At 38.5% G+C, this 27465-nt stretch overlaps 1 protein-coding gene and 1 long non-coding RNA gene across 3 annotated transcripts in view; both read left to right on the forward strand.

The window, feature by feature from the left end:
• Positions 1-3087, forward strand: part of LOC123653286 — a 51372-nt gene extending 48285 nt beyond the window's left edge. The window contains exon 2 of the long non-coding RNA XR_006743016.1: positions 2923-3087. This is a non-coding gene — a long non-coding RNA (uncharacterized LOC123653286). The remainder of the gene's footprint in view (positions 1-2922) is intronic.
• Positions 3088-10558: 7471 nt separating this feature from the next.
• Positions 10559-27465, forward strand: part of MICU3 (mitochondrial calcium uptake family member 3) — a 61186-nt gene continuing 44279 nt past the window's right edge. Inside the window, exons 1-2 of one of the 2 annotated variants that reach the window (XM_036457540.2) lie at positions 10559-10988; positions 26888-27041. In XM_036457540.2, coding sequence (XP_036313433.1) covers positions 10605-10988; positions 26888-27041 — 538 coding nt within the window. In that variant the 5' untranslated portion in view covers positions 10559-10604. The remainder of the gene's footprint in view (positions 10989-26887; positions 27042-27465) is intronic. The other variant, XM_036457538.2, reaches the window with a different exon arrangement.

A 27465-nucleotide genomic window follows, 5' to 3' on the forward strand; every position in this document is an offset into this window, starting at 1 on the left:
TCTATTGTCCGGATGTACCACAGTTTACTTATTCACCTGCTGAAGGGCATATTGGTTGCTTCCAAGTTTTAATGATTATTAATAAAACTATAAATTTCCATGTGCAGGTCTTTGTGTAAAAAACCGTTGGATAAATACTAAGCAGTGTGATTGCCGAATTGTGTGGCAAGAGTATGGTTAGCTTTGTAATAAACTGCCAAATTATCTTTGAAAGTGGTTGTTCCATTTGCATTCTGACCAACAATGAATGAGAGCTCTCATTGCTCCCCATCCTCACCGTTATTTGGTGTTGTGGATTTTGGTGTTGTGTTTTGGATGTTGACCGTGCTAATGTGTATTGAGTAGTATCTCATTTTAATGGGTGATTCCTTAACGACATATGATGTGGGGGCATCTTTTCATATGTTTACTTGCCATCTAGATATCTTCTTTGATGAGGTAGTTCTAAAGCTCTTTAGCCAGTCTTTTCATTGGGTTGTTTGCTTTCTTTTTGTTGAATTTTGAGTTATTGGAAGAGTTTGGATAACAGCCCTTTGTTAAATGTGTCTTTTGGAAATATTTCCCCCCCATCTGTGGCTGTCTTTTCATTCTCTTGACTTTGGCAGAACAGAAGGTTTTAATGAATTCTAGCTTAGCAAATTACACATAGGGCAAGGCAAAACTAGGTTTACAGTTATGAGTACATGACACAGAGTTTATTCTTGTATTATTTATTAATTATTGTATTATTTTCAATATAAACAACTGTAAACCTACTTTTGCCCCACCCTGTATTCCATGGATCATGTCTTTGGTGCTATAACTAAAAAGTCATCACCATGCCCAAAGTCATTTAGGTTTTCTCCCACGTTATCTTCTAGGAGTTTTATAATTTTGCATCTCACATGTAGGTGTATGTTCCATTTTGAGTTAATTTTTGTGAACATGTAAGATCTGTATCTATATTCATTTTTTTGTATGTGGATGTTCTACAATATTATTCCAGCACCACTTATTGAAAAAGTATCCCAAAGGACCTTTGATCCTTTTTCAATGATCAGTTGACTATATTTCTATGGATCTATGTCTAGGATCTTTATTCTCTTCCATTGGTTTATTTGTCTATTCTTTCACCAATATCATAGTATGTTGATGCTATAGCTTTATCGTAAGTCTTATGGTCAAGTATTACCAGTCCTACAACTTTGTTCTCATTCAGTATTGTACTGGTTAGTTTGGGTCTTTTAAAATACATATATTTTTTATTGATTTCAGAGAGAAAGGGAAAGGGAGAGATAGAAACATCAATGATGAGAGAGAATCATTGATTGATTGCCTCTTGTATGCCCCCTACTGGAGATCAAGCCCACAATCCAAGTATGTGCCCTGACCAGGAATTGAACCATGACCTCCTGATTCATAGGTCGATGGATGCTCAACTACTGAGTGACTCCAGCTAGTCTGAGTCTTTTGCCTCTCCATATAAACTTTAGACTCAGCTTATCCATTGCCATAAATAACTTTAATCCAAATAATAATAGGAGCAAGATATTCATAGAATAAAATAATAATCTATGAGTGCAACTGTTCAAATAAATAAACAACCAATCAAACAAATGAAAACAGTAAGTAAAGAAGGGAACACTTTTCCTTATGGTAGATTCCTACTAATAAATACTGAAAGAATGATGGAATTATAAAATGATGATTTTTCATCTATCATAGAATCATTGCTAATCTGCAAAGTCATTAATGCATGCTAAAACTATAAAAAGAAAAATAAAATAAATAAGAAATAATAAATAAAGTGAATTGGTAAAAGTTTGATGAAGAAGAAGCTATATACAGTCTCCATATCTCCTCCAAATTGTTTCTTAATCACCAAGAGAAAATTATAACTTTATAGTGAATTAAATCTAGCAAATACTATCTTAACCAAATAATAAAAGTAAACAACAATAGAAAAAAGACCATGTGCCTCCTGATACCATAGGAAGGATGCAATGTCATTTTTGTGCGTGTTCCCATCCAAAATGCACAACCTGAATCTAATCATGAAAAAACATCAGCAAACCCCAATTAAAGGACATTCATCAAAACAACTTGCCCATAGTCTCACGAACTGTCAAAATCAACAAAGACAGAAAAAGAAAAAAGTTAAGGAACTGTTCCTGATTAAAAGAAACTTAAGAGACATAAAAACTAAAGGTGATGCATAATTCTGGTCTGAAGCCTGAACCAGAAAAATATAAACCATATGAGAGACATTATAGAAACAAGTGACAAAATTTTAATATAGATTCTGAATTAAATAATAGTATTGTATCTATGTTGAATTTCCTAATTTTGTTCATTTTACCATGAATATATAAGGAAGTCTTAAAAAATTCAAAATAAAAATGTTTGGATAAAGAGGCATGATTTCTATTAAATTATTCTCAAATGGCTCAAAAAAATGTATACACAGCTAGATATAGAAAAAGAGAGGATAGATGATAAAGCAGATGAGGTGAGGTGTTACCAATTGAAGAATGTGCTGGAAGGGTATGTGGAGTTCTTTGTACGATTCTTATAACTTTTCTGTAAGTATAAAATTATATCAAAATAAAAGTTTTAATATAAAATTTAAAAGATCACAATTTAGATATTAGAAATACTTTAATTATACTAGAGAAAATCTAAACACAACAGTTATTACATAAGGTAATTGAGATACATCAGAATTCCAGAATTTGAGTTATGCATTTGCATAGGAGAGTTCCAGTCTGCTCAAATCTCAAACCTGCACCAGAACAAGTTGTATATTCTCTGTGGGTCTTGTTGAACACATGTGAAAAGTGGATATTAATTGATCATAAAGACATATAAATTGGGGAACCAAAATCAAGCAGAATGAAAATTTGACACAAACTGGACATCGTTGTTATTACCTTCTTATTTCAGGAATGTCAACTACTCTAATGCAGTCCTTCTGTCCACTTTACCCATCACCAAGAACAAGAAGAGTAATAAACAACACAGTCTGATTTTTGCCTTGTATTGTTTTCTTTCCTTGTTCATCTTACTAGATACAAGCAAGGTATCACCACACAGTAGGTATGAGCCCTTGGGAAAACTACATTGCCTCCTTGGAGTTCAGTTTTTCCTGTTTACAACTGGGATAATGAAGCATTTGCAGCCAACCTGCTGAAATGTTGTAGGAATCCTATGACCAAATACCTATGAAAACCCATTAGTGCTATAGCATCTGAGATATTACTTCAGTGAAAATAATCGTTATCAGTTTTCTCTGGGGTTTAGGCCACTTGAAAATTTCACCCACTCTGGAGTGAGAAGTGTCAGTTCACGGAAGCCAAGTGATAGCATTTGTAAGGTGAGTACCAGCTTGGGGCTAGAACCAGCTATGCCAGTGATGTATTTCAAGTCACCTTGCAACTTGCCCGGAAGACAGGTTAGAGACGAAAAGACAAATGTCAATCACATTTCATTGTAGATGTTAAGAACAGGTGTCAATAATGTACAATAGTTCAGAAAAGCAGTTATTGAAATATTGTACATTTGCTGTAGCCTGGTTTGAATGTTATCCTAAGGAGAAACACGTTCTTTGGCATAGTCCTCATACAAGAAAGTATGCTCCATGAGGGCAGGGATCTTTGTCTATTTTGTTCATGAATGTGTAGCAGGCACTGACAACAGTGCCTGGCATATTTCTATACTTGATAAATATTATTGGTTGACTGACATACACCTAACAATTTTTCAGAAACCTGAGTACTTGCTTTGGTTTTTTATATTTATTTTTTATATTTCCCCAAAGAATGATTCTGAATCATAGAATGTATATTCAAAGACTTACCTTTAATTTGACTGTTAGAAAACGCATGCACGCTGGGCAAAGTATCCTTCATCTTAAAAATTAAGAACTCCTGGGCATACACTCCGCGCACTGAGAGAAAGGACAGCCACTAGGGGACGGTGTGGGCACACCCGCTCCCAGCCCCCAGAAAGCCAAGAGCGACCTTGATAGGAAGGAATGCAGCCAAGTTCCACTTCTCCAGCTTCAAGTCATTGGTAAATTCCTTGCGCAAGTTTCAGCTCCGAAAACAAAAGCAGGATAATAGCCCAATGATAATGAGTAGGTCATTGGCAAAGATAAAAGTCAGAAGAACTGCAAAAATGTCGATAATCCCAAGGGGAATGAAATACAGCTCAGCAGATTTTGTGCAGCTGTCAGGACACCTTGAAAGTGTTGACGCTGAAAATATTTGACTCCAGCTATTCCTGTGAACTGGGCTATAAGTTTCTAGCTGGCAGTGAAGTTGTGAACTGCGTTCAAGGACAAGGAGCTAAGTCAAGTACAAGAAGTAGCAAGGAACTGGATTCGGGGTACCTTGTTGTCACAAAACAAAGAGCAGTTCTTTGAGAAATGTATAACTCAGCAGGTACCAGAATTGGCAACAAAAAGACATGATCACAACAGCAAATAACCTCTTTGTGGATTTTTTTTTTTTTTTTTTTTTTTAATAAGAGAAGAAAGTTTCAGACAGCAACCTTTTAGGAGTGAGCTCGGTAAACTCAGATCCACCAGTATTTCCTCAAAGTCATCAGTATAGTAAATTACAGATATTTCCAATGAGCTGAAACTATTGAAAAAAAATATCTTTTTCAGGGCAGTCATTTTAACCTAGCAGTTTATTGGCTTGGATGTCTGAATTTTGAACAATAATTCAACTCATCACTTTATCCTTCTGAACTTATACCCATGTTAAATTCACATGGATTCTCAGTCATTTTATAAAAACAAATATTTGTCTCTCAGTCAAAAAATGTGTGACTTCTTACTATAGAACAGGTCTGTCTGTGTTTGTTAAAAGGCAAAACACAATCTCTATCTTCCTGCTGCTTACCACTATTTGGCAGATAGAAACAAGGAGAGGAGAGCCCTAGTAGTGGTGCTATGATAGGGAATTCAAAATAAGTCCTAAAAGCAGGTAGCAGGGTAGACTAAACCAGGCTGGGGTGGTGTGAGCATTTTGGAAGAAGTTCCATCTCAGCAGAGTCCCATTAGGGAGTGCCAGGGAGGGAAGGGAGAGCAGACAATGGCTAGGTCAGGAAATATCTCCTGGGAAGGCACCATTCACTCACTTTCCTCTGCTCTAAGATACAAGCCTCAGACTCAATTATCTCCATGGTCCCATTCAACCTCACATTTTATGATGTTCTACCCAAATTTCAGGTAAAATTGAGTTGGAAAATAGAATTAAGTAACTTTGCTCACAAACCTCTGTCTTCAAATTATTTAAATTCTCCTTCCCTTAAAACCAGGACTTTAACAAAGATAAGGAAGATTCTAAGGATGACACTCAAATAGTGATATTTTGTAAAAGCAAATATAAAAATATGTTTATGTATACATGAGCTTCCAACATCTGAAGTTCTCTTAAACATGACACAATATTTCTGTAGCTGTACCTACAAGTTCCCATTATTATGTAAATGCTGTGTAATTTATAATTTTTTCTCTAACATAACCCACTTATAGCATATGTAAACTATTTTTCAAAGTATGGTATTTTTTACTAATTTCACATAAAACCCCAAATAAAGTTCCATATAAAGCCACAGAGTAGTCAGTTATCACCTTTAAGACCTCTGTCCCAAACCTTTGTTTCATATCTCTGCCTCATTGCCTGGTCCAGTAGAATGCATATCAGTTTTTCATAATTATCAAAGTGGATTATGAAAACATTTAATTTTCATCTACAGACTGGAAATAAGAACAAAAGCACATTCACAGAGTTTTCTGAAATTACCTTCTCATTTGTTTCCACTTGTAAAAGACTTAAAATGACCAGTTACTCTAATGTTTAGCTCCTCCTTCTTCATTTGATTTATTTTCAGTCTGAGAGAGCACCTGGTTTGGATAAAGATCTCGAATTTCAAATATTGGTTTTATCATTGTTCAGTGCTCCTCTTTATTTAAAAATCACTTTGTGGACACATTCTTCCCAGGAAATAGGTAGGCACTAGAGGACTTGCTCAGTTCCTCGCTCAGTTGTTTAAAAAGTAAGTCCATGTAATATATTTAGCCATAGCCAAGAGTTCAATAATTAATTCTAGATATAGGGCACAGGCCGCTAGTACATAGATTTTGATCACAGCATATGCCCTGAAACAAATACTACACGTAGCAAAATCCTAATCAGACATGGTTTCCTTGTATAGCACTGCAAGGATGAAGGAACAGACTCCTTATTCTGGAATAATTTGTTCAAGGAGACCTGTGCACCTGCATGACGATGTGAGAGTAGCTCACTTAGTGGGGTTTTTTTTGTAAAGTCTTATCATCAGTGAAAGGTTCACTTCATTCCCCTTGATGTGGTGGTCTGAGGTTTACAGGTTCCTGAACATAAGATTTGAGACAAACTTGAGAAAAATTACAATCATTTCCAAAGTGCAGACGAGTTTTGATATGCTTCAGTTGCCAAGGAATTTATGAAAGCCCATACCTCAGACTTTTCGGTTTCAGATCAGTCTCTAGTGTTTGAGGCAAGCTGATTTATTTTAACAGAAAAAGACATTGCACAGTGATCTAAATCACCTGATTTATTACTTTGCCTTAAGAATGACTACTTTGCTGTGGACAAGATATAACTTTTAAGTGTAATAAATTTCGGTATTGTTTAGATGTATTATATCATTGTGTTGTAAATTTGAAATAATATAGTTTAATCAAACTTAAAAGTCAGCATTAGCATAAAGCAACACTTAATTAGCTGGCAGTATCCAATGAGAGCTGGTTCCTGTTGGTTACCAGCTGATAAAGGCACATTTTTTGACTGGCTCCCTGTAGACTCAGCTCAAGTCTCCACTGGCTCTGGATAGTCAGTTATTTCTGTCCAAGCTTGAGATGATTTGTTTTGAACTCTTAAGTCTTTGGAAAAATAAATATAATTATTTGGAAAGAGTAAAAGTAATTAATATTAATGTCTGTATATAGGTTGATTGAAACCAATTAACCCCAGAAGGGAAGGGATGTTGTTAAACCTCTTTCTTGATTAAAAGATAGGTAAATTTTTGCCATTTGTAGCTCAAGATTTCTTTTGACAGTTTTCACTAAAGACTCCCCACTTCACAAAAAAACAAAACCTTTAAAAGGTTAAAATTTTTTCAGACTTAGTTATCTCTAAATTCTTTCTATTTTTACAGGGTAAATACAAAATGTTCACATGTATACTACAGAAAATTTAAATATTTTTTAATTTATCTGTTCCTACAATTATTTGCAGTGCCTTCTCTAATTGAAGAATTGAAAAAAAAAATCCCAAAAAGAACTATGGTGGCTCAACAATGCAGCTCAGCTCAGTTGAATAGCCTGCTCTTAGCAGATATAATTCATCCACCAAGGTATTTTCCTATGCATTCTGGACCCAATCTGAAAAATGTGTTCATCACAGTATTCTGGGTAACCAATACCAATCAATTGGAGTTGCTGGTTTGCCATCCCACTAAGCTTCATGCAGTATGTTCACTGACTTAACCTTATGCTATGCTTGATTTCTCCTCTTGGTGCTGAGCTGTCCATCTGTTCTGAAGGCTGCCCTTCTGTTCGGTTAACTGCCCTTAAAGCAATTTCTCATCTAACACCTGACAACCTGGGGTTAGAGCCAAAGACAAGGGTGTATACTGGTTGCACTAGGCCTTACTATTAGGTACCTACCGAGTCTAGCCATATGGACATTACAGGAGAAAGTACTACAACTCAAAGAAGATAACACACTGGGTGGTTGCGTAAAATATGACGTTCCTTTTGGCTTTTCCTTAGTAAATAAGGAAAATAGCTAATGAGCATCTTCTGAAGGGTGTTTAGGTACCAAAAGACTTTTATTAAGATGCCCCTTGGTTAAATCATTCAAAACTATAACAAGATTATCTATCTTTTCCATTCGTTTCCAACTGTTCCATTTTTCACTCTTAACTCTTCACAAGTTCTATACATTCCTTCTAAGTTGTTCAGTTCAGAACTCAGCAAGTCCTCTAGTAAAGAACATAGCCTAAGAGCACTAGAAAGAAATTCTATTTTTTATTTTATATAAGCTTTTTATTGAAGTATAACATACATGAAAAGGGATTTGTGAGTTTTTCCAGAGTGAATACACTTGTCTCCTTGGTACGCAAATCAAGAAACAGAACATGAGCAGAGCTCCAGAACCCTTCTTTCTCCCCTTCAGGCACTATCCTCTACCCAAAAAAACACTGTATTTCTGAATATAAATATGTATGTGTCATTTTCATTTTAAAAATATAATACAGGTGGTTCTTTTATGTTTGCCTTCTTTAACTCAATTTTCTGTTTGTGAAATTTACTCACATGATCACAATTTTCTGCTTGTGAAATTTACTCACATGATTTCCCAAATATGTAAGAGCTGCACTTCAGTAATTTTCTTGCTATATAGCATTCAACTATATGAATGTACCACACACACACACACACACACACACACACAAAATCCATACCACTGTTGGTCAACATGTGAATACTTTCTAGTTTGGGGCCAATTACAAATATTTCTCCATGTCTTTTGGTGTGCATAAAGTAATCATTTTTTTATGAGTAAAAAATGGGAGTGAAAATTGATGGGTCATACTGTATGTTTATGTTCAGTTACATTATTAGATTGTTTTTGCTACCCTAGTGCTATTCTTGCATAAAAGATGATCACTATATTACTCTGAAGCTATTCTTCACCAGAAAACAGCTTTTAATGGGCATAGACACTTGAATTGCTATCAGGCATGAAAAAAAAAAAAAAGGATATAACAATTGAAAAAGGGCTCACTTGTTAGACAGGAAGCTGAACTTAGTATCAAGTCTGAGCTGCTATTCCTTGTTTCCCAAGTATGTAAGATCAGAGGTTCCTGCCACTAAATGGAGGACAAAGACAACAGTAAGAATTAAACAGAGAGACACTGTCAGCAAAGGCCCTGGAAATGATAGTATAAACTCATTAGTTGTAGAAGTCCAACTGGTCAGATTGTTGCTGGTCTTGAAGTCAGATAGTTAAATGTACACAACTGGCAGCTTGGTTGTTGTCACTAGTGAGACTGTAAGAACAAAAAGGGAGCTGTCAAGGTCAAGTTGCTGACCTTTGGCCATGGATCATGCTGGCATTCCTCAGAGGCTTGGAAGAGCCTGGTGGAAGCCTATTGCTCTCAGTCCAGCAGGACCATGCCAAAGTACAACATGTAAGATTGGGTTCAAGTAACAAAATCACATTTTTTCCTGAATGGATCCATCTCCACGACCACACTCTCTGATCCTTTCTTACCAACTCAGTGGCTTTCTCCTTTGGGCCTTCCATTTGCATTCGTTTTGTTTCCAGATGTGCTGCTTGGTGTATCATCTCCTTTAGTGCCTGACGAGCTGCTTTATATTTGTTTATCTTCTGCTTTGCCATTTCTATCTTGGCCTCCCCCCCCCCCAACCCCCGCACAGTAATAAACTCCTCTCTCCATTTAATAAACATTTATTGAGGCCCTACTATGTGCCAGGAACTGGGCCAAATAAATACTAAGCAGCTCTGACTTCTTGGAGCTTAGATATAGATTAGTTTGACGAAGGGAAAGGGGCAGGGTGCAAACCACTGTCAACCGTCCCTGGGAAGGGGAGACAATGAAAATGGAAAAGGGATCCTCAGTGCCTCAGTAACATGGTTTCCGTAGCTCTGGGCTCTGGAGATTGAGTTCCAGACCTCTGGTGTCTCTCACAGAAGTGACACGGACAGTGTAACCAACAAGTAGAACAACAAGAATAAAGATGCCACAATACACATCAACTCTTTATATTTAAACCAACAGCTTCCCTCCAAAATTAAGGGTAGTATTTCTCAAGACAGTTCTAATTTGATGAATTAAGTGATCTCAGGCATGGTATTGGTTTCAAATATATATATATATATATATATATATATATATATATATATATATATATATATATATATATATATAATTTTTTAATGGTAACTAAAAAAGGAAAGGAAAAAGCAGCATTAGCTTTCCCCCTTCCAAAGTCCAGGAGCTTTCAATGTGTATTCAAAACCCCCTTCGAAGTAATTTGCCATTTTCATGACTTCATCTTTGTCGGACTCCAGATACAACCGCAAATGATTCCAGACAAGATGAGGAGACCGCTAGGGGACTAGGCTTTCTCAGAGCGGCGCTGCTAGTGGCCCAGGACCCCGGCCAGGCGGAGGCGAGGGCGCGGTGAGCGGAGGGCGCCCGGCACCGCGGAGCCAGGCCCCTCCGGCCCCGCTGGCCTGGCCGCCGCCGCGGGGCTGGTCCCGCGACAGGCGCCGCCGGGCGGGCGCGCACAGGGCCGTGTCCGCGGGGCTGGCCTGCCCCCCAGGCTCTCCCCTCCAGGCTCTCCCCGCCCCTGGCGGGAGACCCCGCGCCCCCGCCGCGGACACCTGCCCGGGGTCCCCCAGGCGGACCTCGCGCTCCCAGGAGCGGCTCTCGCCCCGAGCGCGCCTCCACGCTCCCACTTCTCGCGAGATTTCCCCCACACGCTTTCCCCCCTCACCCCCCACTCCCGCCCCCTCCAGCCCGGGGCCGGCGGCTCCGTTATGGCTGCGCTGCGGAGGCTCCTGTGGCCGCCGCCTCGGCTCCCGCCGGCGCCCGCCCCGCACCACCCGCTCCCCGGGCCGTGGGGGCGGCCGGTGGGCACGGCCGCGGGCCCTCCCGGCCGGCCCGCGCCCTGCCGGGGGGAGGAGGAGGACGGGGCCGTGGCGGAGGCGGCGTGGCGGCGGCGGCGGCGCTGGGGGGAGCTGAGCTTCGCGGCGGCGGCCGGCGGGGGGCTGGTGGGCCTCGTGTGCTACCAGCTGTACGGGGACCCCCGGCCCGACTGGGCGCGGGCGGCGCCGGCCCCCGGGGGGCCCGCTCTGGAGCCGGAGGAGCCGCCGCGCGGCCGGGCGCTGCTGCCCATCCCGGTGGCCGCGGCCAAGGAGACGGTAGGTGCGCGTGCGCGGGCGCCGCAGGTGACGTCCGCCCGCCAGGTGGGCCGGTGCGACCGGGCCTGGGCCCCCGCGACCCCGCGACCCCAGCCGGGGAGGTGGTTGCGTGTGAGCTCTGCACAGACCTCCCGCCACCAAGACCGACCGACCCCCTCCAGGCCGGACAGCCCCGGGTTCGTGTTCATTCAGATGTCGCCAAGGCTTCCACGGTGCTGTCACTGATGGTTGGGAAGCTTGAGGGTTGCTGCAGCGACAGCGTACCAAGGGAAACCCCAAACCAGGACAAAACAAACAAAAATCAAGGTCATGGCAGGCAGAAAGCAGAGGGGTGGCCTGTGTGAGCGGAAGGAACTCACTGGCTGGGCTGGGCTGGCCACAGCGAATGGTCCAGGAGGTCCCAGGAGGCCCCGGGCAGTGCAGGCTGCGAGGTCCGAAAAGACATCATTGTTTATCAGCCGCAAAGGACCAAATGCCCAAAACTGGAACTTCGGTGTTTCAGGTCAGAAAGAAGGAAGGTTGGGGGGGAAATACACACACACACACACACACACACACACACACACACACCTCTTCAAGAATCTAACCCATCCATTCTGCCCCTTTCCCAAGATAGAATCTCTTAAATAGGGACAATAAGGGAGGAGATGGATGAATAGGACAGCAAAAGCGGGAACTAAATGAGGATAATGTTCAAGTATCATTAGTCCTTCATATAAGGTAAAGATGAGTGACAGGCAAGAATGAGAGCAGGCACATGATGTTTTTGTTACATCAGTATTCTTAACAGTCATGTAGCTGGCTAGGAAAATCGCCAGGGATATTTTCCCTGCAGGACTAGAGGAGTGTGAAGGGCTCAGATGGCAATAATTTAGAAAACAGGCAACTGTTTTTAATGAAATGTATAATCCCTTTATTCTTTGCACAGGATACACGGTGGCGATCTGATGCTGTAGGTGTGTCATTTCCTTTGGTGGAGATTGTTAATGCATTTAGATCAAGGAATCTATTGTCCTTCTAGCAGCAGATCACAAGTTCTTAGCATAAAGTGTGTTAATCCAATGAATATTTAAAATACTAGAAAATACTTCAACCTACATCCTCCAAACCCCACACACATATACACTGAGTGGCCAAATTATTATGATCTTTAAACGCATAATAATCTCGCCACTCAGTGTGTGTGTGTGTGTGTGTGTGTGTGTGTGTATTTTAGAGGCCCGGTGCATGAATTCATGCATGGATGGGATCCGGCCAGCCTGGCCAAGGGGAGGGGACATGGACGATTGGCCAGCTTGCCTGCTGGTCGAACTCCTGGTCAAGGGGACAATTTGCATATTAGCCTTTTATTATATAGAATATACACTGAGGGGCCAGATTATCATGCATTCAGAAAATAATAATCTGGCCACTCAATGTATATATTACATTAAACTTGTGTTCTGATGGACAGAGACAGAACTTTTAATCAACCACAGTTGATCTGGGAACAGAATAGGAATGTAGGAAACATCAAGTATTTTTTTTTTCTTCTTTAAAAAAAATATAAACTTTACTTTTAAAGTTGAGAAACAGGATCATGTAGTTTTCATTTAAAAGACCAAACTCAGAAAGCCAGGACTCTGAGTTCATGACTTACTGGTTGTATCGTTACTCAACTTCTCAAAGCCTGCAAAAGGAGGTTGACAGTGTCTTTCTCATACTGTTATGAGAGTTAAATGAGAATACATTTTTAAAAAGAATGGTACCCCTCGCACTTAGTGAGCATTCAATCAATTTGTTTATTTTTTTTACTTATTTATTTTATGACTCTATTTGCTTATGTTACTATTGTTTATTGTTAATGAAAGTACCTATACATTGTTTTAGAAGTCAGATAATACTCAAGTCCTGTATCTTACCCTTCCCAAGTTTCTAATTGTACATTCTGATCATTATACCTTTGATATTTGACCTTTTTTCCTCCTCTGAAAACTTTTATAATCTTCTCTTTATCCTAGTGTTTAAAAGCTTCACAACAATGACCACTGGTATGGGCATTTTTTCATTTATTGTAAGAGGTACTTCAGGGCCCTTTCAGTATGGAAATTCTGGTCTGAAAGTTCTGTATACTTTTTTAAAAACAGATTTTTATTGGTTTTCAGAGAAGAAGAAAGAAGGAGAGAAAGACATAGAAACATCAATGATGAGAGAGAACCATTGATTGGCTGCCTCCTGGGAGTTCCACACGGGATCCACCTTGCAACCTGGACATATGGCCTGATCTGGAATCCAACCCTGACCTCCTGGTTTATAGGTTGATACTCAACCACTGAGCCATTCCGGCTGGGCCTGTATATTTTTCTTGTATTATTTCTTTGACAATTTTCTCCATTTTCTGTTTTCATTTTCTGTTTCTATTTTCTGGTTTCTTTGAAACCTCTATTAATTCTGACAGATCCTAATCTAATTCTACTCTTTCTTTTGTTCCAACTACTTCATCTTTCTGTTGGTTTGCTTTTGTGGGAGACATCTTTATCTCCAGAGATAACTTTATCTTCTAGCCTTTCTAGTGAATGTTTTATCTCAGTTATCCAAATTTTTTAGCTCAAAGAACTATTCTCTGTTCCCTGATGTTCCTGTGTTACCGAGATCTATTTTGTTTTACGGCTGCTACATGTCTCTTTTTACTATAAGGATATGAATTATAGTTTTGTTTTTAAGTTGTCTTCTCCATGCATTGTGTTATCTCTTTTTTATGTTTTACTTAGTGCTTTCACTGTCATTTTGAGGCTTCCTCCACATGTCTGTGGTTGTTGCCTATCTATATTTGAGGCCACTCAGCTCTTTTTACAGGAACATGGCTTTTTATTTGGTGACCTGGGCCTTTCATTAGAATGGCATCCGCATCCCAGTATCTTATAGACATTTTTCTCTGGTCTCATTGAGTTTCTCCGAAGAATGGGAGAGGTGGGAGGGGCAGGACCCTCGATGCACACACAGCACATTGCATGTATGTGTGAGAACACGTGTTGGGGGAATATCCTGTGATGTACTTACATGTTGTTATCCTCTGTTTTCAGCCTCTCAACTTTCTCTGCCAACACAGTTCCTTGTGTTCTGAAGGCCTTGTCCTTTCTGGGATCTGTACTCCAAATTAGCTTACTTCTGTTTGGTGTCCTCCTCCGTGGCACCCAGGATGTGCCTCGGCCCCTCTGGTCAACTACCTTTCCCCCATCTCTTCAAGTTCATAAAAAAATTAATGAATTCTCTTGAGTGTTTTGGTCTCCAGTCCTTTTCTCTGTCCTAGTTTCTGTATGTTTATACCTTTTAAAAGTATTTTATTGTGATTTTAATGTGGTTTTGGGAGGAAGAGGTTGAAAGAAACTCACCAGGTCAGTCTGCCATTTTTTTTCAGAAGTATTTTAAACCTGTGTTGCCACTTCATTTATTATGCTTATTTGATTTTCCTGAATTGATAGAAATGTTTCCTTTTGATGTTTAAAACTATAGCAAGAGCCCTTGATTTATAAAGCCTCTTTTAATTAAACGGTATATTATATTGAACACAGCCTAGCATATAAATTACCCTGTGTGTGTTATGAGACTGATTTAACGGGTGACAATGTGCAGCAGTAACCTACATACCTACTGTTCTATTACCACAGCCTTGAAGGTTTTTAAAGACATTGCCTCTGAACTTCAGAAGGCCTTCCCCAACTCTACCATATACTCTAAGATGATGACTTTTTGTAGTTATTTTTTAATTGTCTGTCTTTTCTGCTTGTCTTAGCCCTTTAAGGAGAGGTCTGGTGTTGGTCTCAACCACCTTTATATCATCACTGGAGACCCGGTGCTTGTAATTCGTGCACAGGGGAAGGGGTCCTCTCAGCCCAGCCTGTACCCTATCCAGTCACTGCCCCTGCCGCCCGGTCGCCCCACGCAGGCCCCTGTTCAGTCATCTGGTCACCCCTTACTAAGTCCCCTCCCGGCCTGGTCGCCCCACGCAGCCTGTTCGGTCGTTTCGGTTATGATGGTTGCTTAGGCTTTTATATATATAGATTGCCTGCTATGGAGCATAACCCTGATAGATAGGCAATAAATGTTTATCAAGTGAATAAGCTTATATCAAATACTTGTATGGGATATGCACATTGAAAAGACACAGTCACAGTCTGTGAGAATTAATAGTTTAATATCTTGTTCAGCTATAGTAGTTATTTATAGCATTGGAATTCGGAAGACTTCAGTTAAGGTCAAAATTCCAGGCTTTGGGAAACCAAATCACATGACATTATATTTATTTTAATTGTGCAAGTTTATCTTGCCAAAATTTTTTCAGTAAACATGGCCTTGAACTTATTAATATTATAAAGAGATATTGACAAGATTTTGTTTAGAACCTTTTAGTTTTAGCCTTAAAGTATTATTTTTGTTAATGGAAAAAAAAGTTTTATTCTATAATTGCCTTTTTGTTTCAGATCCAGAATTACTTTACTAAATTGCTTAAAATACTTTAATCCAGTGTTTTACTTATTATACAGAACACATTATCTATTTTATGATTTGTTAATCTTAAGAAGCTCTAAGCAACTTATTTTTATTCTCAAGTAAAAAATGTAACAGTATTTGTATCTTTCTCATTTATTTCTATAATAATTTCCAGTAATTATTCATTTTTTAAGTTTCTTTCACTTTATCTCTTTTTCAGCCTCATTTTAAGGCAGCACATTTTGAAACAGGGTTATGCTTCTTCTTTCCAGAATATCAAAGAATTTGACAGATGTTTAAAATACAAACACTACAGAGGTGAAATTGAAAATAGGTTAATTCTGTGTAGAATAACGTTGGGTACTAAATTAGGCAATCACCTCTTTTGGTTTTCTGAATCACTTTGTGACAAATAAATCTTCCAGATGCTACCTGCATTCCTTCTAGTGGCCTGACCATGGTGTACATTCACATATAACAATTTGAGTGTAGTTTTGGTTTTTTTCTAAGTGAATCACAGAATAAAATTTGAATGAATTTGGAAATAGTATTCCTCCTCTGGCTACACAAAACCTGGAGTTATGGAACTCCATGCACCTGTTGTCTGGGTTGCAGTGAGCGATAGTTACAGCATTTTATGGATTTCCTTTTATTTAGATTCACGTAGGGAATTAGGAAATACATTGTCATGACCTTGAATTTAAATTTTAAAAAATTTATCATCTATAATTCTCTTCCAAGACTTAGAAATTCTCCAGAAATGCGTATTAGTCAGTTTGAATGAAAGTATTTAACAGGTTTTTCTCTTGGTCTATGTAATTTTCACATTCAAAATAAATAAATAAAAACACTGAATTGTATTTTGAATTGGAATTTGGGTAATACTTTTGGGGTTATTGTAATTTCCCACTTGATTCTCACAAACCTGGGTTGAGGATTGAGCCTGCAACTGAGGTACGTGCGCTTTACTGGGATTCCTTGACCCTTTGTGGGCCACTGCTCTCACCACGGCACAAACTGACCAGGGTACTATCACATCTTTTAATTTACTTCGGTTTTGTATTTTCATTATTAAATAGGAGTTTTAAATGATAAAATTAATTTTTAGCTTACTCATGAAATGTAGTTTTTCAATGAATATTTTTACATAGTCACAACTTATGCTGTTCTAATTATTACGTTATTCCCTTTTTTTGAGATGTATAACCCTTAGTAATATGATATGATTAGTACTTTCCCCCCATAATATAATATTTAACTTATGTAGACAATATACCAACAGATTTTATTCTTTCATGTAAACTTGATAGGCAAGTTTAAACTGTAAAATATTAGTTCTAACTGATCTTCTGTAATTGTGCCAAACACTGAGAATTTGAGTAACTTTATTTTGTGTAGTGTAAATACTCTTGTGTTGGAGAAAAGTGGGTTTTAAAAAGTCAAACAAGTTCTATTTATGGCTATTTATCTAGCCTTAAAGAAAATGCCTAGTCACATGTGTACTAAGCAGAAATTTTAAAATATATTGCTTTTTTACCTTACTCCTTTATTCTCTCAAGTGTTGATAGATTATATATGTTAATAGATTATATAGTAAAATGTGGAAGTTTAGTGCATTGTCAGTCAATTGACTAGCCTAGGACATTTGTTTGCTCATTAAAGAATTGTCTTTTCCAAATTGGGAAAGTAGAATCCAAGTTTCCTGCTTTTTTCTCCATTCACTAAATTGTCTTTTAACTATTTTAATACTCAACTCCACCTCCAAAATTTAGGCATAGAAAGTGTATATAAAAGAATTTAAAATAATTCCATTTTTTTCTGCCTCTGATAAGGATAATATCTATCCAAATGATACTATAAATATTGACTAGGTGAAATATTTGGATTATCCCTTTCCCTGGAAGTAATATAATGGATTATTCAAATTGCTTACAATAATTCAAAAGTGAATATTCCTAACAGGCTTACTTCATGTCAGAAAGGCTGTCATAGGTTAGACCCAGTTTAAGCTAGTTCCAGCCCATTATTCTGTACTTCTTCCAACCTCTTTAAAGTTATTCTTACAAATCTAAAGACGGGATCTGATTTATAATTCTCCATCCTATACAATAAGAGAGGAATATGCTAATTATCCATTACACTCTGAGGTGTAACAACTGACTGCATAACGACCAGATCAAGGATCTGCAGGAAGGTGGGGCAGTGAACTAAAGCAGGCAGCAGAGAGCTACAGGAGGGGTTAGGGCAGCATAGGCAAATGGGAGGCAGAGAGCTACGGGAGGGAGCAGAACAGCAAGCTATCAGGGAGTTGGGGGGGGGGGCAGAGGAGCTACAGGAGGGCAGGGCAGTGGGTGGGGAGCTACAGAAGCCACCTACTGGTGCACAGATTCATGCACAGGGCTACTAGTATTCATATAAGTACATTCACTCATTGTCCCAAGAAGATTAAGAAAGGTCTTTTGAATACCTGCATGTGGTGATGAAACAATAATTGGGGTTAAGTTTTAAAAGCAACATTGGTTCTTCCTACCTCTTGTTTTATTGAAAGTAAATGGAGCATATACATCCCCACATGCTTTTACAGCTCTGGTGATCATTAAAAGGCATCTCACATGACTGAAAAGAACAACCCACATGTTTTCACGTGATCTCATATTTAATTTACCCTCCTGGGCAGTAGATCAATAGTTATGTGCTGAGAAACTGCTTTTCAATACCATTGTGGAGTATGTAAAACCGTGGAAAAATCAATTTATCAATTTCTTTTTCCTGTCTCAAGAGACTCTGTGTGTGTACTATTGCTTATGGCAACAACAATCTCCACCTTTTATTTATGTTCTCAAAGCTTGGGACATTGAAAATGAATAGTGAGGCCTGGGGTGGGGAGTGGGAGTGAGGTGGGAGAGGTCAGTGGGGGGGGGGGGGGTTTGGAATGGGGACATATGTAATACTTCAAACAATAAAGATTTAATTTTTTAAAAAAGAAAGGTTTTGAGATATTATTACCACAGGATCAATGATGGAATCATAAGGACAATAATAGGGAGCTTGTGGTCTAGCGTTTACAGTAAAAGCAAATCAGTGTGACTCAAACTTTCACCCACCTTTGTTGTCTCATGACTTCCTCCAGACTGTTTCCAGTACAAGTAAATGGATCACAGCAGGATTTTATATCCTCCTAGTAAAGAATGTAGTGTTAGTAACCTTTCTGTCCAGCACTGTGCAGATGTGCTAAAGCACACATGCCTTTCATGTCCTCTGGTCTGTCAGCCCTGGTGAGTGCCTAATCATCATGAAAGTCAGCGAAGAGTTCTGATTTGAGTATTTTATAACACAGACTTAGTCAAAGTCAGGACATCTATTTGGGGGCAACCAGGCTGGCAGGGAGGGCAGTTAGGGGTGATCAGGCTGGCAGGCAGAGGCAGTTAGGGGTGATCAGGCAGGCAGGTAGGTGAGCAGTTAAGAGCCAGCCATCCCAGATTGCGAGAGGAATGTCCAACTGCCAGTTTAGGCCTGATCCCTGTGGCAGTCATACATCCCCTGGCATTGGACATCAAACTGCAGTCAGAGGTCCTTCAAGGGGAGAGGGTGCAGGCTGGGCTGAGGGAGCCTTCCCTCTGTGCACAAATTTTGTGCACTGGGCCTCTAGTCCTTTATAATAAAAGAGTAATATGCTAATTATCTGTTACATCCTGATGTGTAATGAGCAGGTCATGGATCTACAGGAGAGTGGGGCAGTGAACTACAAGTGGGCAGCAGAGACCTACAGGAGGGGGAAGGGCAACAAGCTATGGGGGGGGGGGGCAAAGGGGGACTGGAGGAGCTACAGGAGGGGGGCAGCAGGCGGAGAGCTACAGGGCAGCAGCGACCTACTGGCACATGGATACATGTGCAGGGCTACTAGTATTTAATAAAATGCAAAGAAATCTCGGACTGGAAGAAGATAACTTACATTCTATAGCTCTTGCAAGTAATAAATATCCAGAATATATCATGATGATCTACAAATCAATAAGAAAAAAAAGAGAGTATAACCAGAAAAATGAGCAAAGGGTCTATGATAGGCAATTCAAGAGGAATATATTGTATTAAAAACAGTAAACACATGAAGAGATGTTCAACATCACTAATTATAGGGAAATATTATGATAACCAGAGTAAAGCACCATTTGTTATTAATTAAATTGGTAAAATTAAAAAATGTTGGCATTGATGTAGAACAACAAAAATTCCTATTACTCTGGTGGTAGGGGTGCAAATCTTCGGGAAATAAATTGACAGTGTGTGTTAAATTAAGGATTCACATACTTCTTAACTCCAAAATTCTACCTAGGTATTATATACTCTTGAGAAACTGAACTGTGTGCATAAGGACAAATGTTTAACAATCCTTTTTCATGTCCCTGATACCTCCGTTTCTCATCCCACAAAAGCTATTCCGAAGTATTGTGTTCCGCTGTGTCTGCAGCACATGCCACCTTGCCCTATCTCTGGTCAATGACCTTTATTTTGGATTTGATAGTGAATTTATAATATGTAAAACCTAGATGAGATCTTCAAATAAGTAATTATAGATTAAAATAAGAGAGGTTCATAGGACACTGTGGGTGAGTGGAACCACCATGGGGCACTGTGTGGATGAGAAGTACTAGCAAAAGTTTTGGGAAGGAACTTCCAGGGGAGTAGGACAAAAATCAGGAGTTCTCCCCTCTATCCCTCCACTAAAACTGTCAAGTCATAGATGAGTTATCAACAGTGTCAGATGCTGTAAGATGAAAACTGAGTATTGACCTTTAGATTTAGAAACAAGGAAGTCATCAATGACCTTCACAGTTTTAGTGGAGCGACAGAGGGGAGAACCAGCTGAAGTAGAGGATAGCAGAGAAGGAAATGTAGGCAGTTCTCTCCAGTAGCCTTGCTGTACAGAGCAGGAGAGAAATGGTGTGAAGAGCCCTACAGTTCAAGCTGCTATTACAGTACAGTGGACACTTAACATCATAAGTGATCGTTCTTTCCCCCACCTTCGTCTCTGCTATTTTACTATTTGATCTCAGTCGGGGAAATACCATTGGCTAGTCTTCAGCTGTGTGTATTTCCACATAGATACATTTAGTAAGCATCAAAACATTTCACCTGGAGTACTTTGGGGTTTTCCCTCACTGGGAATTTGATGTTTAACCTTTCGACCACCCAACCAGAAAAAAAAAAAAAAAAAAAAAAAAAAAAAAAAAAAAAAAAAAAAAAAAAAAAAAGTGACTACTTTTATCTTCTTAGAAGCTTTTAAATAAGCCTGAAGCCATTAGAGAAAGCAAGTGTAATACTTCCATGAACATTTTTTATAAATGGAGCAAAAAGAAAAAAATGTGAATTGAGTCTCATAAACATCTCATAAGAGTTTTTTCCCCCCAGAAAGTGTAAAATAAAAATCCAAATTTAAAAGATATGTGCTTTGTAATGTTTCATAAAATGTTGGTACAGTTGCCAATAAAGGGCATAAAATTCTATACTTCCTACATATAATCAAGTAAACTTCCTAATCATGCATTTTAAAACATTAATACTGATTTAATTTAATATAAAACATACTTTTTTTAAAGAAAGTAGTAAGGATGAATAATCTAAACAGTTTTGGTTAATACAAATGGTTTTTATTTCTCCTTTTTTCATTCTTCATTTTCATGTCTGTTTCTTGGCTGCTAAGAGATAATGCATTATACAGTGTTTAGATAATTGATATAATTGTCTCAGGTTACCTCTTTGGGATATTATCAGCTTGTAGGCATCAGTTTCTCTAATTGTCAAGCAGTGAATCCTTTATCTGGCATTTAATCTTGCCTCCCTGAGAAAACCAGACTTGACCACAGAGTAAATTTTCAAATTGCTGACCTGGGTAACAGGACACTGCGCCTTGGCAGTGAACCTGTGCTTCTTGTTATTCTTAGGAGGAATACTGATACACTCTGTTGCCGGAAGGCCCTGGTTTCACTACCTTCAGAAGTAACATCTAAGCACAAGTTACAAAGATTGGAGTTTGGAAATTCCAGATAATATAATTGCCTTGACACATATTTTTATTTCCTTTGGAAAGATGAGATAATTTTTAAATGTAATCTTTATAATTTCTACCACTTCTTAAGCCACTGCTCTTATGTCAGCATATCCACCAAGTACCTGAAAAAGATCCTTACTCACTTTTACGAATAAATTGTGTGGGTTAGTTTACAGGTGTGTGTGAAATTTTTATACCATGAAATTCTCCATTTTTAGAAGTAGGGAGACTGAGGTTAAAGAATTAGAATGTAGTTCACAGTTTCTCAGTAGAACAAAAAAGATAGAGCTTCCTGGAGCTAGAAAGAAGATTCCTTAAACATTTGTTTAGCAATTTCTAGAACGTGTAAAATATAATTTCCTAGAAGGAATAAAATAAAAAGACAAATTTTAATTCTCTTTTACCTCTAGATTTCTCTGATTTTTCTGTTGTGTTTTCTTGCACTTGCAGTGAAGAGAATTGATATGCCAACTCTGAAACCCATGCTTGTATAGTTCTTAGTAGCAGTTTTGCGAGATCTTTTTAATATGAAAAATTCAATTTTCTCAATGAAATTTGCCAAATATAAAAATATTGCAGTAGTTCTTAAACTTAGGATGTCTGTATTTTCCTTTTCTGTGAAAATAACACCATAAAAATGCTAACATATCTAGTTCGAATATGCCCACATGAAGCCAAGAAATCATAATTGTATTAATTTAATAAGGTAATATTTGTTGAAATCATACTTATAGTCTCATTTTTTAAAAGTTTGATGATACTTTCTTTTCACAGTGAATTTTACTTTATTAATGAAAGAAATGAACTTGTTAGAATTTAAACTTAAGTTTATACTGTAGAATGTAAATTTTGGATAATTTTATATATTATTTGTTTCTTAAATTTTAAGAATTTTTAGTTCTTTTATTTGGATATTTTGGGTATAGCATTCTGTCAACCGAATTTAGGAATAACTGTTTTATAATCATATGTCAAAATTTTAAACGTCATCATCTTTTTACCTATAGACAGTTCAATTCAGTTTTGGACAGGAATTACTGTTCAGCCTCCCATAGATACTGTGGATAGGTTTGTGAGATAGAGCACAAAACATCTGTTTACCCTCAACTTCTCTCAATATTCAAGGATGGAGGACCAGAACGAATGTTTTCTTAATCTCACTGATTTTGTTTAGTGAAAAGGTTAGCGTTATCGAAGCGTTTTGCCAAATTTGGAAAAACACAGCTGGGAGAGTGCAAGTGCAAACATTGCATTTCAAGTGAATAGTGGCTGTTTGAGACTTTGGGGAGAAATACAATATGCAGAGGAGAAAATGTGTGGCAGTGTCAATCTAAGGTGAATCAGAGTAGTTTAGTATTTCCTAAAAAATTGATGAAGGTCATTTAGAAGTCTTACCTCCCAAGAAGTTATAGATGTGGTTTGTTTTGGAACTGTATCTCTCCAATTCTTTTTTAAACATACTATATATAATTCTAATGTGTTTTTTTTCCCCTACTCTTTATATTTCGTAAGTCCTTGATGTTGTCACCAAAAGTTCCTGTGACAGAAACTGCAAGCTGTTGACCATAATCTGTTCTCTTACCCCATAATAGAGCTGTGGATGGCGGGTTCATTATCCATTATCCTTTGCACTTAAGTGACTAAATTCTCTTTGACCACTTCTAGGCCTGGCCTATAAAAGCTCCTCACATGACCTTCTTCCATAATGGCCCCGCCCCACGTTGGTTGATAATGGCTGCCATCATCAGCCTGGATCTCTGATAAATGTGTGAATCAGAGCTGCTCCACCCCACCCCCCTCAAATAGTCCCACCCCACCCAACAGACCTAGCGTTTCTGGAATGAACATGTTTCTGTTGTGTTTGAGCAGTTACATTTGAGGAATTTAGCCCACCCTATCTAATATACAAAAGAGAGGATTAGTTGGTGAAGGCCTCGAATTTTGAGAAGGAAATTAATTGCTTTTCGTTTGTTTATAAATTTTTTTATTCAAGTAGTCACCATACAAGGTTATATTATTTCAGTTGTACAACATAGTGACTCACCATTATTATATGTCTTACAATGTGATCACCACACTAAGTCTAGTAACATCTGTCACCATGCAAAGTAATCACAATATTACTGACTGTGACCCCTTCACTTTTTCATCCGTCTCCTCACCCATCTTCCCTTTGGCAACCACCAGTTTGTTCTCTGTTTTTGTTTTATTGCGTTTGTTCATTTGTGTTCTTTTTAAGATTTTATGTCTGTGTGTGTGTGTGTGTGTGTGTGTGTGTGAAGTTATTCAGTATTTGTCTTTCTCTGACTATTTCACTTCTCAAAATACCTTCTCTGTTGATCCATATTGTCACAAATGGCAGGATTTCATTGTTTTTTGTTGCTGAATGATATTCCATTATATGTATTACTAGAGGCCTGGTGCACGGAATTTGTTCAAGGGGCTTGGCCTTTGCAGCCCTGGCTTCATCCAGAAGGTCACCCAGATGGTCGTCCGCAGTTATTCTGCTGTTTGGTCTAATTAGCATGTTAGCTCTTTATTATATAGGATAGTGTGTGTATGTGTGTGTGTGTGTGTGTGTGTGTGTGTGTGTGTGTGAATGCATGTATCACATCTTTATCCATTCATCTGATGATGGAGGAAAGTGGTTGTTTTTTTATAATGGTGAATTAAGTTTGTCAGCTGGACTGATCTGTATTCTCCTGGTATGAGAATTCAGCTGACCATCCATCCACCTGTAAGGTCAACCTCTCCATAGACAGACACTAAGACCAATAGGAGAATATAAATTTAAGATTAATTGGCAATTGGCCACTTTTGACATTGTTAATGTAACTGGTCCTGAGATTTAGCCCCAGTCTTACGGATTCTTGTCTGATACCCCAGTGACTTTATGCCAATATCCAATGGACAACAGCTCTTTCTGAACTCAGGTTCCTCTTGATGTGATCTACTCATCTCTTCTTTGAATAATGGATTTAAGCCAATTTGCCTGCTGCTTGAACCTCTGGGTATACCTGTATCCCTGGCTGAGATCCATAGTTTGTACTTGGTTCAGGAATGAGTCAAATAAATCAAATATGCTATTTCTTCTATACCTTTCTGTTCTGGCTTCTGTCCCCTCCACTGCTGCTCCTCCTGCAATTTTCTTTGTAGCCAAAGGGTAATCTACCAAATTTGAGCTTCTTTCAAATTATGTTTGTTTGCCTTTTTCTCTAGCAATAACCTAGGACCTTTTCTATGTTGTAACTCCCAGTTTTCATTCAAATTTGAAAAGTTGTATTCACCTCTTTCTAGCTTTCCCTATTTCATTGAATCTAAAAAAAAGGTTGCGGAAACTGGTTTGGCTCAATGGATAGAGCATCAGCTTGTGGACTCAAGGGTCCCAGATTCTATTCCAATCAAGGACATGTACCTTGGTTGTGGGCACATCCCTTGTGTGGGGGGGTGCAGGAGGTAGCTGATCAATGTTTCTCTCTCATCGATGTTTCTAGCTCTCTATCCCTCTCCCTTTGTCTCTGTAAAAAGTCAATAAAATATATATTTTTTAAAAGGGTAATATGCAAATTAACCATCACTCTGTCACAAAGATGGCGGCACCCATAACAGCCAGGGCAGGATGCTGGCATCATCATCCCATCGATGAGGCCAGTGTTCCACATCCCAGGTGTGAAGGAAGGCGGGCATCTGGGCAAGCAGCATGCCCTCAGCCCAGCAGACACAACACAGGGCTGGGGGCATGCTCCTGGCAGCCACCATGGGGCTTGGAGCACACCCCCACCCAGTGGACATAACACAGAGATTATTGTCAATTTACCTTTTTTTTCTGTGAATGAAAATCCTATGCTCCAGGAAGGTTATTACTAACTTACTATGCAGTATTATACATTTAGTAAAAATGATCTACTGAACTATTTAATGACTTGGGAAAATGGCCCTCATCTATAATAATAAAAGTGTAATATGCTAATTAGACCAGACAACCGAATGACCTTCCGGACGACCTTCCAGACAAAACCAGGGCTATGAGGGCCGAGGCAAGCCACCGCAGCTGCGAGGGCCAGGCCCCGTGCACAAATTTCATGATCGGGCCTCTAGAATAGTAATAAGTTAAGAAGATCAGATTACTGAACAGTATAGTATAATCCCTTTTATTTTAAAAAAAACTATATCTATAAATTTCTGAAGTTCTGTCTTCTAAATTATATATTGTACAATAATTATGTCACTTTTATAATCAGGAAAATAATCTTTCTGTTAAAAAATTAATTTGTTATAGTTAGTTCAGAGAAAATAAATAACAGTGGACAGTTATTTATATACAGGGTAAAGACTGCAAATTAAGGAAAACAGAAGAGACTTCCTTCCCCTGCTACACACTTTTAATTCTGTTCATATTAACCCTAGAGAGAATTCAGAATGACTGTTGGTAGTAACTATACTATAGTGATTTAGAGTTAGCAACTGTAGTTCTAATATAAGTACTACCACTAAATGGTTCCCTTAGAGGTAGCATGAACACCCTATCAGGGTTTCACTTTTTAAAGAAAATTAATAACTACAATGAGTAAGTTTCTAATTAGATAAATATGCGTATATAAAGAGTGCATAGTAGGCATTCTACCTTTAGAAGTGATTTTAAACTTTTGTGCTGCAGAATTTTTAAAACAAGCAATAGCTGACCTCTTTTCCCTTAGATCAGGCGTCCTCAAACTTTTTAAAGTGGGGCCAGATCACGGTCCCTCAGAGAGCTGGAGGGCCGGACTATATGAACTACTAATTCCTACTGTAACACCTCGGCTGCGCTCACTGCCCAAAAAACCTGGCGGGCCGGATCAGACTCCTCTGCTGGCCGCATGTGGCCCGCGGGCCGTAGTTTGAAGATGCCTGCCTTAGATTGTCACATAAAAAAAATGATGACAGCTGAACAATAGTCATCTGGTGTGAATGAATCAAAGTTTTACCTATTTTTTTTGTCAGATAGGCAAAAATATATATATATATTTTGTTGTGCCACAGATTTTAGTAACTAGTTTATGTGTATCATGAGATGAAAAAGGTTGAAGATCAGTGTTCTAGAGAAACTGTTAGCTCAGAAATGTAATGTTCTTTAAGACTAAAACTGAAGAAATAAATTACAAGTCTTTCAAAGTTCCAGTTTAAAATATCCAGGCCATTAACAACATTCATTGTAGGATCTTTGAAATATTAATTCATTGTACTCATGTAGGCAATTAATTTATAAAATAATTCAGTTCTTCAGAAGACAATATTTTCAAGTTTTCATTTACTCTGTTAATTCACTTTTAGCACAATTAAAACACTTACAGTCTAAAGGGGGATGTTATTTCACAAAGTTGAGGTTTTTTCCTTTCTTCAGGTTGCTATTGGCAGAGCAGACCCTGAAGACTTAGACCTCTATGCTTCATCTCGGGAAAGGCGCTTTCGTTTGTTTGCCTCTATAGAGTGTGAAGGGCAGTTATTCATGACTCCGTCTGATTTCATTTTGGCTGTTACAACAGATGAGCCCAAACGTAAGTATATTTTTAAAAATACCTTACTAATTTATAAGATTATTTTAAATCTCTAGTGTGGAGCAGTGTAAGTTTTTCAGAACAACTAACCAAGTAATGTATTTCAAAAGACATTATGCTATACAGTGTTACCAGACTAATCGTTCTTACAAACTCCTATTGGTATCTTTTCTCTTTTCAGAATTTTTCAATTGTTCCCTCTTTCTCAGTACATTAAGCTTAAACACCACCTTCATTCTTGATATTCTTTATAACTTCATATTCTTTAAACTTATATTCTGCCTAGTCAGTTTTTATATCCAGCCTGAACAGAGTTGTTCAGAGGACTGGCTTTGAAGTTAGACCTGGGCAAGAATTGTGCCTATATCTTTTATATTTGCCATGGCTCCTGCAGAATAAATATAGGCTGATTGATTTTCACCTT

This window comes from Pipistrellus kuhlii, unplaced genomic scaffold, assembly GCF_014108245.1.
Source record: "Pipistrellus kuhlii isolate mPipKuh1 unplaced genomic scaffold, mPipKuh1.p scaffold_m20_p_3, whole genome shotgun sequence".
Lineage (NCBI taxonomy): Eukaryota > Metazoa > Chordata > Mammalia > Chiroptera > Vespertilionidae > Pipistrellus > Pipistrellus kuhlii.